The sequence below is a fragment of the Molossus molossus genome, unplaced genomic scaffold, assembly GCF_014108415.1.
Source record: "Molossus molossus isolate mMolMol1 unplaced genomic scaffold, mMolMol1.p scaffold_m16_p_6, whole genome shotgun sequence".
In the NCBI taxonomy this organism is placed as follows: Eukaryota; Metazoa; Chordata; class Mammalia; order Chiroptera; family Molossidae; genus Molossus; species Molossus molossus.
In genome coordinates, this window is record NW_023425399.1 from 22,985,613 (window position 1) to 23,003,806 (window position 18,194).

The 18,194-nt window shown below is 45.4% G+C and overlaps 1 protein-coding gene across 6 annotated transcripts in view; it reads right to left on the minus strand.

The window, feature by feature from the left end:
• The window catches only part of TM9SF4 (transmembrane 9 superfamily member 4), a 58,363-nt gene that overhangs the window by 13,093 nt on the left and 27,076 nt on the right, over window positions 1-18,194 (minus strand). For 2 of the 6 annotated variants that reach the window (XM_036244924.1, XM_036244926.1), the window contains exons 2-12: window positions 17,123-17,236; window positions 14,103-14,202; window positions 9,721-9,889; window positions 9,490-9,619; window positions 8,524-8,647; window positions 7,122-7,240; window positions 6,910-7,021; window positions 5,595-5,665; window positions 3,427-3,559; window positions 1,355-1,436; window positions 1,185-1,260 (exon numbers count right to left, since the gene is read on the minus strand). In XM_036244924.1, coding sequence (XP_036100817.1) covers window positions 1,185-1,260; window positions 1,355-1,436; window positions 3,427-3,559; window positions 5,595-5,665; window positions 6,910-7,021; window positions 7,122-7,240; window positions 8,524-8,647; window positions 9,490-9,619; window positions 9,721-9,889; window positions 14,103-14,202; window positions 17,123-17,236 — 1,230 coding nt within the window. Of the gene's footprint in view, window positions 1-1,184; window positions 1,261-1,354; window positions 1,437-3,426; window positions 3,560-5,594; window positions 5,666-6,909; window positions 7,022-7,121; window positions 7,241-8,523; window positions 8,648-9,489; window positions 9,620-9,720; window positions 9,890-14,102; window positions 14,203-17,122; window positions 17,256-18,194 lie in introns of all 6 variants that reach the window. The other 4 variants (XM_036244927.1, XM_036244929.1, XM_036244928.1 and 1 more) reach the window with 4 other exon arrangements.

Here is an 18,194-nt window from a genome sequence, read left to right on the forward strand (position 1 = left end):
AGACACCCACCTGTGAAGGAGTCAGAGCACCAGGGAAGGGTCAGAAACTCGCAGGGAGACCAGGGAGGCCAGGGTGGCCTAGCATAGTCCAGGGTTGCGGCAAGAAGCAAAGATGCCTAAACTTAGGCAAGAGTCCTGGAGATGGAGATGGGAGGGAATTCATGGACTGTTTGCAGGAAAACCCTCAACACGATGTCTGAGGAGGAGGTGGTGGCCTGGGTGAGTGGTAGTACCACCAAATGCAAGGAGTGGGTTTGAGGGAAGAGAGATTAGATTTGTGTGGGATCCACTGAGGGAGACTCTAAAGGGTATCTCATGGGAGACCTCACCTGGGGAGTTGAGGGCAGGGTTTTATGCCTCTGTAGATCACACACAGTGTCTTGAGAAACATGATTGATGTATCAAGAATTCTGGACCCTTTGTGATCCTGTCAGAATAATCACCATCACGGTTCTACCATACTGAGGGTTTACTATGTGCCAGGGGTGTGGCAACCAGAGCTGAGACAGTCTGAGCTCCCCTTCCCCAGGCTTTCTGTATGACTTCGGAATGATGGGACTAAAGGCTTCTCTAAGTTTGGCACCAAGGATCTCCCAGGTCCTCTAAAGGCCTCACTTGTTCTGGAAGAAGGGGCTCAGGGATCCCTGGGAGGTAGGGAGGGCTCCCAGACATCCTTCCATTTCTATGGCCTAGTGGAGGACAGAGAGGGCAGTTGTTGTCCTCACTTAAGGGAAACAGAGGCACCAAAGTCTGGAAAACAGACTAATGGTGATGAGGGGCCTGGCCTCTTCTGCCACTTAACACCATTGAGCAGGGTGTACTATTTCCTGTAGCCCTGATCAGATTTTGACCTTAAACTTTCACATTTAGGCTTGGTGGCTAAATCCAGTTATTCTGAATCCATTTCTTCTCTTGCTTGAGACATCAGAGTAAATAGGCTAAAAATCACCTAAATTCAATCCCCTCATTTTATGGATGTGGCAACTAAGGTCGTACGAGGTCCCATTGCACCTGTGGGTACAGTCCAGCATTCCTGACCCTCAGATGTCCTCTTTCCACTCCATCATGCTGCTGCTCAGCCTTTGGCCCTAAAACTCTCCTGGGGCCTTGCCTACACTGCTCCCAAGGAGCCCAGGAAGAAACTTCTCAGCTCTCCACCAACACTGGAAGTTGAGGACACTTACACAGAAGGCTCCTTTCTTCCACCGATGGCCTTTTAGAGTGCGGTACAGTCGGCCAGCAGAAAATCCACCGAACACCCTGTGGGAAACAGCAAGGATCCACACCAAGGGACCTGTTAGCTGGAGCGTAGCTGGCAAGTTCCAGCCCCCAGAGCCCGCTCAGACACACCTACCCCATGAACATGAAGAGGAAGCAGGCAGTGGTCATGAGAGCTCCCCGGCTGGAGGGCGACAGCATCCCAAGCATGGCCACAACTATGGAGGGAGTGGAGGGAAGAGAAAGTCAAGGTAGCTGATCGCCAGGCCCACATCCCCACCCCAATCCCAAGCAGGCTGACAGGGCCCTGGGCAGATGGGGCAAGTATACTTCCTTTCTCTCTACAGGAGAAGACTGGGTCTTAGCTGGGGTACATCAGCTGCTGAGCCTCGGCTGGCGACATCTTAATAGCAGCTTACATCCCACAGCATATTTGCAAACAACCAGGCACTGAGCTAAAAGCACTGTGAACATTAGCTCACTGAATCAGCCTTATCAACCCTGTGAGGTAGAGGTTCATTTCCCCATTTCTTAGATGGGGAAACTGAGGCTCACAGAAGTTAAGGTCATAAACCTTGTCCAAGGACACAAAGCTTGAAGTTGAGATACAAATAAGGCAGATTAGTTGCCAAGAACTTAGATCTTAAAAGTTCTCAACACAAGAAAAAAAAATTGGAACTATGTGAGGTGACAGATGTTAACTAAATTCATTGTGGTGATCATTTCACAACATATATATATATATCAAGTCATTATAAAAAAATCATTATGTTGGGCAACTTAAACTAATACAATGTTATACATCAATTAACAGATGGATAGCACACCCTGGCTGTTTTGGCTTAGCAGTTAGAGCGTTGGCTCATGAATCAAAGGGTCGTGGGTTCGATTCCCAGTCAAGGGCACATACCTGGGTTGCAGGTTTGATCCCCAGCCCTGGTCAGGGTTGTGCAGGAGGCAACCAAGGCAACTAATCGATGTCTCTCTCTCCCCCTTCCATTCTATCTAAATAAATACATAAACAAGTAAATGGAAAAATATCCTCAGATGAGGATTAACAACAAAAAGAATGGATAGCCCTGGCTGGTGTGGCTTAGTTGGTTGGGCGTTATCCTGTGCACCTAAAGGTTGTTGGTTTGATTCCAGGTCAGAGCACATGCCCGGGTTTGAGCGCCATCCATGGTAGGGGATGTGCATGCAGGAGGCAGCCTATCCATGTTTCACTGTCATGTAGATGTTTCTTTCTCTTCTCTCTCCCCCTTCCTCTCACTCTCTTAAAAAAAAAATAATGGCCCTGGCTGGTTTGGCTCAGCGGTTAGAGCGTTGGCCTGCGGTCCAGAGAGATCTGGGTTCGATTCCCGCTAAAGGCATGTATCTTGGTTGCAGTTTGTCCCCAGCCCTGGTTTGGTTGTGTGGGTGGCAGCCACTTGATGCGTCCCTTTCACATCGATGTTTCTCTCCCTCTCTATCCCTCTCTCTTCCTCCCACTCTATCTGATCAAAAAATGGAAAAATGTCCACGGGTGAGGATTAAAAAAAAAAAAAAATAGCCCTGGGCCAGTTTGGCTCAGTGATAGAGCATCCGCAGGCAAACCAAAGAGTTGCTGGTTCGATTCCAGTCAAGGGCATGTACCTAAGTTTTGGTTCAGTCCCCAGCTCTGGTTAGGGTTGTATGGGAGGCAGCCAGTCGACGTGTCTCTCTCACATCAATATTTCTCTCTCTTCCTCCCACTCTGTCTGGAGATAAATAGAAAAATATCCTCGGGTGAGAATTTAAAAAAAAAAAAAAAAGGATAAAATGATAAAAAAAAAAATTGGGGGCAGATTGACTTCAGAACTGTAACTACTTAAGTTTTGGGGGTTTGTTTTTGAGAAACTAGGATCTGATTCCAGCCCTCATTCTGGTACTGACTTGGTAAATCACTTAATGCCTGACTGCAAAAGGAAGCCCACCTCACAGCACTGGTGTGTGGCTTCACTGACAGAGTAGATGTGGTGGGCTATCAGCAGTGCTGGAAAGTTCTGAAGAGGTTCAAATGACCAAAGCCTGGGGTTGAGAGGACCCAGCCTTTCTGCTGGAATGGATGGCTCTGTCTGGCCCAGAGATGATGACATGCCTCTTTCACCAGGGAGGAAAGCCCACCCTTCTCTCAGACTCAGGCTCAAGCTGGTGATAGTCTCCCACACTGGGCTCGCCCGGCTCACTCACAGATGACGATGAGGATCATGCAGAAGAGCTGAATGCCTGAGCCCAGCAGGGAGCTGAGGATCATGGGGTACTGGGGGGGCCTGAAGACGTCACCATGCACCAACTTCCACCCAGACTCTTCCATGGTGTCCTCCTACAGCAAAGGGCCAGAAAGTGAGGCTGTGTCTTCGGCTCTGGAGCAGGTAGCTCCTATAAGGACCATCCCCAAGGACCTACTCTGACTATGCTTGAGCGTCCCTCAGGTGTCAATCAGCTCTGCTCTGACACAGCAGTGTAAATGACACAATACAGTGCTTCCCAGAGAACTCACATGGGACAAGGAGGGCACAAACATGAAGCTTATAGCTACATAAAGGAAAATCTCCTCACCAAATTCCACAAACCTAATGCATGGAAATAATGTAAATATCAACATACTAAAACGTTAATTCTGATAGTTTTTGGGTGGTGAGATTCAGAAGCAATTTATTTATTTTTTCAATGATTAAAAATATGTGTTTGGTCCTGGCCGGTTTGGCTCAGCGGTTAGAGCATCGGCCCATGAACGGGAAAGTCCAGGGTTTGGTCCTGCTAAGGGCATGTACCTTGGTTGCGGTTTGTCCCTGGCCCTGGTTGGGGTCATGTGGGTGGCAGCCACTCGATGGGTCTCTCTCACATGGATGTTTCTCTCTCTCTTCCTCCCTCTCTTCCTTCTGCTCTGATGATAAATGCAAAAAAAATGTCCTCAGGTGAGGATAAAAAAAAATGTGTTTGCCCTAGCCAGTGTGGCTCAGTGATTAGAGTGTCAGCTCACAAACTAAAGTGTCTCAGGTTCGATTCTGGTCAAGGGCATGTTCCTGGGTTGCAGGTTCAATCCCAGCCCCGGTCAGGGTTGTGCGGGAGGCAACCACTCAATGTGTTTCTCTCACATGGATGTTTCTCCCCCCGCCCCCTTCCTTCGACTCTTTCTAAAAAAAATCAATGAAAAATATCCTTGGGTGAGGATTAACAACAACAAAAAATATGTGCTCTTACTTGTATAATTAGTAAAAAAAAGTTGGTACATGGCATGATATTCAAATGATCAAAAAGTAATGTTTACTGTAGAAAATTCTTTAAAAATACAGAGTGAACAACAAAAGATATAAAACTCATACTCAAAGATTTAAAAAAAAGATACTGAAAATAAAATGATTCATATACTTAATGATACCATTGTTTTGATATATTTCCTTTAGTCCTGTATGTGTATATGTATATATAATTTGTAAACAATGAAACTGGGATCATACTACATTTACTGTGCACTTGTTATTTTTCATTGATGTTTGTGAAGATTTCCTCATGCCAATACATATTCTTTGGAAGTACTACTTTAATGTTTGTATACTTTTTCATTGTACAGCTATACCATAATATAACTAATCCCTCATTATGGCATAGTAGGGAGTGTCTAGTTTATTTAAATTATTAGAAAAAACCTGCAATAAATATTTCTAGACTAGGTCTTTGTAGTTCTGATGCTTTCCTTAGGAAAATTCTTAAATTACTGGGTCAAAACAAGTTAAGTATTTTATAGTATGTATTGTAGTATATCTACTACCAATTAATTACTTTTCAGAAAACTACCAATTTACACTTACATGGGTGGCACAGAAAGGCGCTTTATTTCACCTTAACCTCGCCAACAATTAGTTCTACACAAAACAAGTCTGTGCTATTTTGAAGGTCCAAAACTATATTTTCATAATTGCTGAATCTGAAATTTTGGGGTCTATCTCTGAGGTGAAAGTAGTTTTTCTCATGTTTACTAGCCATGTATAGTTACTGGTCTGTAAATTCTTTGTTCATTATCACATCAAAGATTTTAACTTTTTTAAAAAGAGATTTTATACCAATTCTTTTAACTGTATCATCTTTTTTCAGTTTAAAAAATTTTAATGTCAAATTCATTATGTTTTTTCCCCCTGTGATTTCTTCAATTGCTTTTGTGCTTAGAAATCAGAAAGCCTATCCCCATCATTTTGGGTCATTAAAAGCTCTTCTCCTTTTCAGTATTTTTAAGGTTCACTCTATAAATGATAACGTATATACATGTACACCCCACTTCTGGTCTAGCAGGCCTAGAATCCTAGTGCTAGACTGCCCTCCCTCTCCAAGTCCATCCCTCCCCAGCCAAGCCCTCGTACAATGTCATCCTCTTTGTTATAGTTGGCAATGTCCTTCCGGAGCGTCCGAATGATGATCATGCTCAGGATGCCTGAAACAAATAGGGGAGAAAGAGTCAACAGCACTGCCAACAAAGCCTTCTGTGATGTATGCTCTCCTGGGATTGGTATTTCACTGAGGGATGACTGGCATGTGTGGCTTCCTTCAGTGAGAACAGGCTATGAAGCCGATTGGGTCCTCTCCTGGGCATACCTCTAACCCAGCTACTCAGGCAGGGCTGCATGGAGGACCAGGCCCCAGGCAGGGCAAGGAAAGAGCTGTTGAGATGGGTATGGGCCACCATAGGACATTGCTTTTTATTCCAGGGAGGACGGCACAGCTGCTCCATAGCCTAGTCAGACCAGCTTCTCCAGGCTCCCATTCTCTCACTCGCCCCTGGTTCTTTGCTGCTTTTGTTATCACTTCATAGTTACATTGCTCTCTCATCTCCATGCCTTTACCCAAGCTATCCTTTGCCGGGAATCCCCACTCTACCCTGACTGACTCCTACTCATGCCAGTATAGTGGTTAAGACAATGGGTTGTATGACCTTGAACTAACTTTATCTTAACTCATGGGACTTCAATGACTGAGATGCTTATAAAGGGCTTGTTAGCACAGCAGCTGGGTTTGGGTTAAACATTTATTAAACCGTAGCTAACATTATTTTTACTTATCATATGATACTGAAATAACCAGTTTCATTTCACCTCTGCCCGCCACCCTACCCCTGCTTACCACTTTCTTGCCATCCTGTTTCTCACCAGGCTTGTCCAATTGCAGGTCAGCGACCCTTGCTGAACTAGTCTTTCCTTGGTTCTTTGAATGGTAGCTCCTCCTCATTCAGAGAGGTATTCTCTAAAGTAGCCTTTATATTTTCTTCACAGCTTGTATTTGGTCACCTTGTTTATCTGCTTCATAGCAATGATCACTCCACTATTTCTGTGCTTTTTTATCTCTATCCCACCACCAGAACATAGACTCTGAGGGCAGAGGCTGGGGTGGGTTTGCTCACCACCACATCCCCAGCATGTGGCACAACGCTTGCACAGAATGCACAGCAACAAAGTCTTGCTGACTAAGCACGAGCTGCACCCATCCCTTAGCAGCTCTCCAGAGTAGAGACAGAATCTTGTTCACCTTTGTGTACCTGATGCCTAGCAGAGACCCAAGGCCCATTTTTGACCCATGCTTGCCTGAGAACACCCGAGAAGTCCCCCTTAAGTGATGTGATGCCTCAGTCCCTTATCCCTTACCCCCTTGTCCATTCCATGCTCCAATCTACAGATCTCTCACCTGACAGAAAGAAAACCACGACGACGGAGTTAATGATAGAAAACCAGTGGATCTGCACGTCACTCATGGTTAGGTAAGTGTCCCAGCGAGAGGCCCATTTGATGTCACTTTCCTGGTGGGGGAAGTAAGCACTTAGAATCAGGCCTCCTGCTAGACAACTCCTGCCCAGACAGAACCCTCCTCCCCTGTTGTGGGCTTCAGCCCCTTCTCACCTCCCAGTGTACAGAGTAGGTGAAGTACAGCTGGTTTTCCTTGGTGGGGTCAATTTCTTGGGGCGAGGAGTTGGTACCCTCAGGCAGGGTGCATGAACTCTTCTCATCTACTTTGAGGTCTGTGAGAGACAGAGACTCAGTCTGTTCCTGTAGGGGCCATCATTACTACCCAAGGGCTGTTCTGGGGGTGCCTTCAGAAGCTGCTTGAGGGGATGGTATGCAAGTGGGATCCAGGCTCAGAGTGGAAGCTGGAAGAACAGCTCCCCAGAGTTCTGACCTTCCAAAGGGCCTTAGGGGCTGCAGAGAGGTGTATGTGTGTGTGTGTGGGGGGGGGGGGGTGAGGGGGGGGGTGGGGGGGGGGGTTGAGCCCGTCATTTAATCAATTAATCTTCCTTCACTCAATTCAAATGTTCATTTACTCAGTCCCATTCAACATACAAAACAACATGGACTCATTCTATCGTATGTTTACTCATTCACCAAGTCCCCAAATTTCTGGTAATTTAGTAATCTGCTCACTCAGATGCCTCATTCATTCATCCTGTTATCTGCCATTTATCCAACTAAAAAACATATCAGAAGCACCTACTATGTCCCAGGTACTGTACTGTGCTGGAGATAAAATGATGAGAAAAGGAGAGAGTGTATCTGACCTCAGAGAGCCAATGGGGGAGAAATGATGTCAAAACAATCACATAATAAATGTACAGCTCTGCTCATGACACACAGAGAGGCAGTATGGTGCTCTGAAAGTACAGGATGTTTTATATGAGTCTTCCATGTATGATTTTGTTTGAAAACTAGGTTCCACAGCTTAAAAACAGAACCAATCAACAACACCCTCCTCCCACCCAAAACCCACCACCACTGTGGACAAAAGGCCAGGCCTCCTAAATTAAAGTGTGCCCTGTGATAAGCAAGTGCTGACAGGTGAGGTGACACTGGATCAGGTCTGCTGATCCTGGGCGAATTTTAGTCTACACCACTCACTTACACAGAGGACAAGAAATATAGAAACTAGTTGCCCATTTCCTTCAACTCAGGGAAAGCTGGCTGGTTTTAATGAGGGGCCCAGGCAAGCCCCAAGTTGCTGTTTAGTCTCAGCTAACTTACCAACCTGTTGGAGCCACTGGTTCCTCATCTTTAATCACCAAATCTATGTGGCGGTTGCCAGAGGTGGTAAACTGGTAAGGTGCCAGGCCAGGAACACAACAGATATCAGCTTTCCCCTTGCACTCACCTTCTCTAATGGGAATGCAGTGATCCTACCTTAGCTGGGCCCATGTACCACAATGGGGCCTTATCAGCTATTTCAGGAATAAAGTGTGAGAAGTCCCAGGGTGTAAAAGCCCAGGCCCATCCATCACCAGCCCTGCCCCTCTGCTAACACCTCCCAACTCACCCTCCAGCCTGATGCTCTGGGGAATCACCTCGAAGCGGACGACACGGTATGTGTGCTCCTGGTCCTCTTCCAGGTCCTCTCGATGGTAGTAAAGGATGAACGAGAGGTGATTGTGCAGGTAGATCTAAAACACACCAACAGAGAAAATCAAATAACTAGCAGCCAACAAACGACCAGAAAAATCACTCTAGGAGACCACACTAGGTGTTAGGTCACTCCCCTTGTCCAACAGACCCGCTGTCCCAACCTTTCAAAAACACTGCTCTTACAGTTTTCCTATGCTCAGAAACCCTCCAGGGCTTCCTAAGGGTTTACCGCCTGATAAAGCCCATCTCTAAGCCTGGCATTTAAGGCTTTCCATCATCTGATTGTCATCATCTTCAAAGACACATTAGTTCACCTTGTCTCCCTGAGCTCCTCCTTGCCCCATGAACAGTCTCTACACTGCAGCTCTGTTCACAGCATTTACTCTAATTAGAATGCCGCCCCAACTCCACTGGGCGCAAGCCTACCTGTTTTTTAAGGCCCACATCCTCGGTGACAATCTGAATGCATACCGAGCTCCCTTTGAACTGCTTTGGAACTGAACTGCAGTGGCACATGGTCAGTGAAAGGTATGGGACATAAGATTCAGGGTCTTACACAGTCAGTTCTCTTCCTTATTAGGATAGAAGCCCTTTGAGGAGAGTGGCTGTGCCTCAAAAGAAATGTTTTTGTCCTTAGAAATTTTTTAGAGAGGTTTTATCTTATATTCATGAAATCTGAGGTTTTTAGGGACTCTGGCTTCCACCTCCTTGGTTAGCACTGCAAGAGCCTTGCCCAAGAGCACCTGCAGGAACCTACCTCAGCCGGCCCCAACCTATTATAAGCCTAAAGCTAAATATTTTCCCCTCCTCTGTGGTCCCAAGTGCTTGTGACTTTGGGTTGTAGCTTCCCGAGCCCTTTGAGCATGCCAAAACACTCTACCTTGTTGACATCCATGAAGCCAAGCCGGTAGCCATGTTCAAACTGTACATCTTTTTCCTTCTTCTTGTCATCGCCGTCGCGGCTGGCGTAGAACTCCAGCCGAGTGGCCACAGGCAGGTTGTCAGCAATGCTGGAAACCCAAGGCCCTGCTCAGTCCCTCTGAACCGCCTCTCCCAGCAGTGCCCTCCCCAGTGGGAACTCGAGGCTGGCAGGGAGCAGAGGACAACTTACAGGTGGACATAGTAGTCTTCCGTGATCCGCTCTGCCACGAGCCGGCTCTCTTTCATGGACAGGGTCACTGGTTTATTAGACTCACTGCACAGAACCTCACACTTCTTTTCACTATTCATGAGAACCTGGAAAGGGGTGTTGACAATCCGGTCCCCTCTCAGCACCTCTCCTGCCGTAAGAGAGACAGATGGAGCTCAGAGCTTCAGCCCTGAGGCTGCTAAGGTCAGCAGAGTCGCAGAGACCCAGGGCTGACTTGCAAGGCTGTCGACAGTTCTGCGGCCTGGCACTCCATGCTCTACCAGACCTGTTCAGGCTCAGCTTGCCTCTCTGACTCCCACTCATGGCCCTCTCTTCCCCCTTTGTGCTCTAGCACCACCAGACTCTTCAGAACTCATCAAACATGCCATTTCATTCAATGCCTCTGGGACTCAAGTCATTTTCTTTACCCTGGAGAGCCATTACCTGCTCCAGGTTTGTGCGAAACTGTTCCTTACACTTCCAGCTCAGCTTTTATTTCACCCCTGGGAAAGCCTTCCCAACCTCTTCAATCCCTCCTCTGATTTCCCTCTGCACTGAGGCAGGATCAAACAACGGTGAAGAGACAGGGCTTTCTGCTACTGAACGCTGGCCACTTACTCACTCACAGTCTTGGTAAGTCATTTAACCCCACCGAGCCTCAAGTTTCTCGTTTGTAAAATGAGGATAATATAGCACCCACTTCACAGGGTGACAGTGAGAAATAAAGTACCAGTCACAGAGTAGGCAGGCAACAAATAATATTTTCATCATCAGTTACCTCTGCACCTTTTCTTATGTTGATGATGTGACTTTGCACAGTGTTGATATATTAAGTTTCTGTCTTCCCTATGAGTTCTTTAAGGGCAGACAGTGTTTCCTATTTATCTCTGTCTTCAGATCCTGATTCAGGCTAGGAGGGAAGTGGGACAAAATCCAGCACCTGAGATTTTTAGCCAAAGCATCTTTTTACTTAACAAACTGGCATGCCCTTTGTGTGCCTTACTCAGAGTAAACTGCTGCAAGATATGCTAGCGGGTACCAAGCAGTTAGGGACTGTCAACTAAACTAAAATGGTGCTTTCATCTGAGTCATTCTAACAATGCTACTATGACAATGTGAAACTGGGACAAGCCAAAGGAGACTGACCAAAGCCAATAGGTAAGACTAACATCTGCACACACACACTTGGCCTACTAGTGTGGGCCTACGTGATATGGTACTCTCTGTTATTTATTCACTCCTTCATTCATTCCCAATATGTACTTTTTGGCTATGTCCTAGGCCCTAAAGATACAATGTTGAACAGACATACACATAATGTTTATTTTATTTTTTTTATCCTCACCCGAGGACATCGTTTCCATTTTTTTGTTCAGATGGGGGGGGGGAGTGAGAGAGAGAGAGAGAGAGAGAGAGAGAGAGAGAGAGAGAAACATCGATGTGAAAGGGACACATTGAGTAGTCGCCACCTGCACAACCCAACCATAGCCGGGGACAAACTGCAACCAAGGCACGTGCCCTTAGCGGGAACTGAACCCGGGTCTCTCTGGACCACAGGCCAACACTCTAACCGCTGAGCCAAACCGGCCAGGGCCATACACATGATGTTTAATGGTCTAATGGGAAGGCAGACTTTGATTAAATATTCAGGATAATGAGAATATATTGTACAAGAGGAACTTGCTCTAGACATGGGGGAATGGGTCTAGGAAAGTATCTCTGAGGAACTGATGCCTGAAATGAGCTATAAGGAAGAGAGAAGCGTTAACTAGGCAGATAGGGGAAGAATGTTCTAGACAGAAGAAACAGTATGTGTGAAGGCTCCCCGAGGGTGGGAGAAGCATGGTAAAATTGAGAGGCCTGTTGCAATGCAGAGCAACTTTAGGTAAGCTGGAGGTGGGCCGAAGCTGGATCTCAGGGGCTATGGGCCACACTGGAAATCTGAACTTTATCCAGAAGGCAACAAAAGGCAATGAAAGGTTTCTAACAGGGGTAGAGAAAGACATCTGATTCTGGTTACATTCTAGAATTCTGGAATCTAGAATTCTGGAATCACTCTAGATGTTTTGTGAAGAAAACATAGCAAATGCATGGGATGATGGCATTCTGTCATGCACATGAGCAATGATGGTGGCTGGATGAGAAGCTGTGATGATGGTGGAAACAAGTACACAGATTTGGGAGCTACAAAGGAGATGAAATCTAGGGAACCTGGTCGGTACTGAATGATAAAGAGATGAGTGAGGAGTGATGCATATTAGGAAGACTGAGGTTTCTACAACCAGGTTCTAGGTGGAAAGACAAGGAAGTATAGCAAATTTAGACTGAAGGCATTTTTTCAGTTTGTGAAGTTTGACTTGATATCTGGATATAGTTAGATATCCAGACATAGGCTCAGAGGACAGGTCAGCATTGATGGAAGCTGTGAGTTGTTGGTATATAGGTGGCAGGGCCACAAGTTGAGGAAGAACAAAGACAGAGGAACAAGGCTGCAGTCCAAGTAAGGTAGGTATCACTTTGTGATATTTAGAAATTAAATTTAAACCAAGAAAGAGGACATAATGGTCTGGAATAGCTCATTTGTATTCCTTTTAACTTTTTAAAGCTGGAAGCAGGTAGCCAGCCAGGCTAAATGAGCAACAAGCTATGAATGTGGACTCTCTAAGAGAGTCTGAGGTTGTACTCCAGTACATCTGTCACACACACACCATGAGCTGAATCTCCATCAATGTGGTAATCATGAGTACAGCTCTCAGACAGCCCAACAGAGCCTTTCTGGAGAAGGCAGCCTGGGACAACAGAAATAATCTGGCTTTAGAATAAAAAAAAAAAAACAAAACAAAAACTTGGACCTGGAGAGTATTATGCCAAGCAAAATAAGCCAGTCAGAGAAAGACAAGTACCACATGATCTTACTTATGTATGGAACATAATGAACAAAATAAGCTGTCGAGCCCTGGCCAGTTTGGCTCAGCGGTTAGAGCGTCGGCCTGCGGTCCGGAGAGACCCGGGTTCGGTTCCCGCTAAGGGCACGTACCTCGGTTGCAGTTTGTCCCCGGCCCTGGTTGGTCGTGTGGGTGGCAGCCACTCGATGTGTCCCTTCACGTCGATGTTTCTCTCTCTCTCTCTCCCTTCCTTTCTCTCCCTCCCACTCTATCTGTACAAAAAATGGAAAAATATCCTCGGGTGAGGATAAAAAATAAAAAATAAAAAAAAATAAGCTGTCGACCAAGAGAGATCCAGAGTCATGGAAGTAGAACCCATTAACAAATATCAGAGGGATCGGGGGGTGGTGAGGGGGGTGGGAAGAGATAAACCAAAGAACTTATATGCAAAGAACTTATATGCAGAGCACAGTGTAATGTGGAGCGAAAAGAAGGGTAAGTGGCAGGCAGGAGAAGAGCCCAGGCCCTGAGACCAATCTCTGTTCAATAGTAAAAGACTTAAGAGATAGGTGGTGCTACCCCTTTTTGGTTACACTGGCTCCAAGGCCTATCTCCAGCTGATCTGGGACACCCAATACCTGGCAGTAGATATACTTGTCAGCTAGTAGTTCTGAAAACATCTGAGCCATGGGTAGCCCTGACACAGGGGCATGTTCAAGAACTAGTTCTCTCATTTCTCCTTCCTAAAGTATAAGAGAAGAGTTAAGTCTCTTAAGGTCCTTGAAGTTAAGGAGAGTATCTTTCCACATTTTCATCTCCAGGCCTTATCACTGAGATAGGCACAGAAATAAGTACTAATAGTTGTGTCCTGAATAGATGCCTCCAAATATCTTTTCCTTTAAGCCTGAAATTCTGTCAGACAGAGAATTATCTGAATTAGAATTAAGTGGCTGCTATTTATGGAACACGTGTGCTAGACGTTGCCTTGGTGCTTTACACATTACTTGAGGTGAGTCCTGCACAGCATAACAAGAACTATAGTGATGTCTCTGCTTCCTTTAGGGCCAAAGGTGATCACTCACTCTTTTAATTAAAAGTATAGCAGGTTGCAGAAGCCGAGAGAGAGAGAGAGAAAGAGAGAGAGAGAGAGAGAGGTATAATATCTAGAAATCAAAGGAGAACCAATCTGAACAGTGGCCAAGGGCTCCAAGTCTGAAGCCTGACTACACTGATGCCAAGCCTATCTTATTCATTGATTAACAACATAACCAAAGGCAAGTCACTTCACCTGTAAAATGGGAATAAAGATAACAGCTACCTCCCTAGGGCCTTTATGAAGATTAACTAAGCTAATATGTATGTAAACTATGTAAACTGTCCAGCACACAGTGTTACATAAGGGTTAACTGCTACTATCATTATGACAAGATCTGGGTTCCCACTGGGACAAGTAGACAGAAGCAAGAGAGAAGAACTTACCCAGATTCTCTGCCTTGTAGGTTATTTTTAAGGGCTGGCAGAAGGGCAGTGAGTAGTACTCATAAGGTAGCTGGGTTCGAGAGCTGGTGAGCTTCACAGCCTAGTGGGAGAAAAGAGACCATTAGTATTCAATCCAGACTATTTCAGTAATCCTCCTTGGTACCCACACATCTTTGGCATGCTCAGTAATATTATCTAAGAGGCAAACAAACTGCTGGAGACACAAATGTAGTATACTGTATACGCTACTGTCCATAATTCTGAATTATTTCACATTTCATTAGTTTATTAAACTACATTACAGACTTTGTTTAAAATCACAAACAAATTTGCCTTGGCCAGTCTGTCTCAGTGGTTGGAGCGTTGGCCCACGGACCAGAGAGTCCCGGGTTCGGTTCCCGCTAAGGGCACATACCTCGGTTGTGGTTTGTCCTTGGCCCTGGTTGGGGTCGTGTGGGTGGCAGCCACTCAATGTCTCTCTCTCGCATGGATGCTTCTCTCTCTCTCTCCCCCTCCCTTTCTCCTTCCCACTCTTTCTGAAGATGAATGCAAAAATGTCCTCGAGTGAGGATAAAAAAATAGTAATAAAAAAAATAAAATCACAAATTCAATATATATTGAGAGCCTTCAACATGCTGGTATCCTCTGACCCTATAATTTCACTTCTGGGCATCTTTCCTAAGGAAATAACTCCAAATGAGTAAAAACCTTTAGGAACAAAGTAGTTCACTCCTATCCATAAACACAGTGGTCTTTGGCTTCCAGTTCCCTGAGCTCATCAAGGTACTTGTAACTGATGTCCCAAATGAGCAAGATGTGTAGCAACTTTGAAAATGCCTAAAATTTGGTGGCAAACAAAGGGACCTATACATGACAGCATGTCATGTGGATAGCCCTTTGTGATTTTCTTGTCTTCTGCTTCTCCTTCTGAACACTGTGATGCTCAGGAAAGAATAAAAACTTTATTTTCATACAATCTCACTGCTTGCTTTTCCACAGAGCAGTAAAGATGTGGTTCACATCAACATGGTAATGAAGCAAAAAATGTACATTTATTTTAGGAGTTGAATTTATTTTAACTTTGCAAGTTCTGCTAGCTCTTTTTATAGGATCACTGAGAATCTGAAGGATACGTCAAAAATTCCAATTACACATTATTTTGTCTATGGGGGATTGATGGAGGTGTGAGAATGCCAAGTATTCTATCCTGCAGACACTGCAGAGAAAAAAAGACTAATAAAATCACACCAAAGTATTAAGAGTGTATATTTGGGTGTAGTAGAGGGGAGTCCCTTTAGGTGGGAGCCCTTGTTAAAGGTTACATCCCTTCCCTGGTAGCAGTCTGTATCCAATGACTGGTCTATGGCAGGATATAGAGGCTGGCCCTCTTGTCTCAACTTGGAACAACTCTAAAGGCCCAGCCATTCCTGTTCCAGAGCTTCCCACAGGCCTCAGCTGTACCACATCTCAACGTCTCCCTTTGCCCAGTCCAGCTTCCCTCACTCCCACCAAGTGCTGACCCTGAGTGTCTCCCCAGTACATCTCCTGCACCAAATCTCCACCTTAGAATTTGTTTCCTAGGAAACCAGATCCAAGAAGATCCACCATCAACACCCAGCCCTGCTTGGGGCTCTGAGAATGCCACCAAAAGTCCACTGTTTTAGAGTCATAATCAAGGTGTCAGCCTGCCCACTGCCCCCGCTTAACACTTTTTTAAGTGACTCCCTTCTACTCTACTCTCCACCCCTGCCACAGTTTACTGACCCACAGATGGGCATTCGGCCTGAAAAGTTAAGGCAGCCCAGCTGGAAAGCTTCTCTCTGGATTCTGATTTAGAGCAATGCTTCTCAAGTCCTAATTGTTCATGTGCCAACTTGCCCTATCTACTTGCCACTTATTCTACTATTTACTTGGATCTGACTCATTTTTCTGGTAAACATATTTAAGAAGCAAACATTATATCAATATTAAAAACAGAAAATCAACAATGACAGCCATGAAACCATAAGTGAAGTATTAGCTACATTTTCTAATAGACAGTAAAAGAAAATAGTTAGTAAAATAAAATATATTTGCCCAGCCAGTGTGGCTCAGCGGTTGAGCATCGACCCATGCATCAAGAGGTCACCAGTTCGATTCCCGATCAGGACACATGCCCAGGTTGTGAGCCCGATCCCCAGTGAGGGGCATGCAGGAGGTGGCCAATTGATGTTCTCTCTCATCGAAGTTTCTATCTCCCTCTCCCTTTCTCTCTAAAATCAATAAAGAAAAATTTAAAAAAAAAATAAATTTGTCAACCATTTAAAATCACCTCATATACCACCATTCAGATATGCAGTGCACAATTTGGAGATAACTGAACTAGAGAACCCATTGGTGGCAGAAGCTAGAATTGAAAAAACAGAGGCTACAAGAGGCTGTGTGTGTACAGACGATAAAAGTTACGCAGGGAAAGCTGGTAAGAGAGGAGATGGAATAGATGAAAGTGGACGACAGATGTCATAGAGGAGGCAGGTTGAAAGAGACAGAGTCACAGGAAAAAAAAAAGGGATGAGAGAGAGAGAAAGAGAGAAACATGTATGAGAATGAAAGCGAGAGAGACAAAGAAATGAAGACAGCCAAAGAGAGAGACAGAGAGACAACATACCCACACAGGCAGAGATGCAGAGCCAGAGGCAAAGAAAGAGACAGAGGGAACAGAGAGACAAAGAGACACACACACACTGAGAGAGAGAGAGAGAGAGAGAGAGAGAGAGAGAGAGAAAGAGAGAGAGAGAGAGAGAAAGAGAAAGAGAAAGAGAGAGAGAGAGAAGAGGCAGAGTACTCAGAACTGTGGGCTCCTGAAGACACTCTACTTCCAGCCTGTGTAGCATACAGTGAACCCTCTTAACCTTTTTTCCCAGGCTATTTGGCACTGGTCTTTTTTCTCTGCAACCATAGGATGGATAAGACCAGCTCCCCCTGGTCCTCCAACCAGACTGCCCAGCACAGAGGCTCCAACAGTCCAGGAACACACTTACCTTGATTTCTACAGGATCGTTTTGGTGGAAGTTGATCGGCGCGACCCCAGGGACATAGAAGGCTCTTGTTCTGCATATGAGGCAGAGAAGTAGCAGGGACCACAGCAGCCAATCCTGCTTGGAAAAGAGAGGCCTAGGTTGGAATAAGGGAAAGAAGTGAACATCCCTCTGGGGCAGACCAAGTCACAGTATGTTTATGTCTACTTTTTTTTTTTTTTAAATCCTCACCCAAGGATACTTTTCCATTTATCTTCAGATAGAGTGGGTGGGAGGAAGAGGGAGAGAGAGAAAGATCAATGTGAGACACATCGACTGGTTGCCTCCTGTACGTCCCCAGAGCCGGGGACCAAACCACAGCCAAGGTATGTGCCCTTGACTGGAATCAAACCTGCGACTCTGGTCCCACGGCTGATGCTCTAACCCAGTGGTTCTCAATCTTCCTAATGCTGTGACCCTTTAATATAGTTCCTCATGTTGTGGTGACCCCCAACCATAAAATTATTTTCATTGCTACTTTATAACTGTAATTTTGCTACTATTATGTCTTAGGCGACCCCTGTGAAAGGGTCGTTCGACCCCCAAAGGTGTTGCGACCCACAGGTTGAGAACTGCTGCTCTAATTGATAAACCAAACTGGCCAGGGCTGTTTATGTCTACTTTAACTGACCCAGTCTCATCCCTATTCTGGGAAGCCTGAGGCCCTTATAAAGGCTGCCTCCTAAATGCCCCCAAGAGTGCTACAAAGAACCGATTCTGCACTTCCAGAAATGAGCAGTGAAATAATTAACATGGGGCAAAAGGGAAGATTAATACAGGAGCTACATTTCCCCGTTTCTGGATCAATGTTATTTTTTTAAAATATATTTTTATTGATTTTAGAGAGAGGGAGGAAGAGGGAGAGAGAGAGAAAAAAAACATCGATCTTCTGCCTCCCGTATGCACTCCGATCAGGGACTGAACCTGCAATCTGAGCATGTGCCCTGGCAGGGAATTGAACCGGCAACCTTTGGGTACATAGGATGATGCTCAACTAACTGAGCCACACTGGCCAAGGCCGGATCAATGTTCTTTT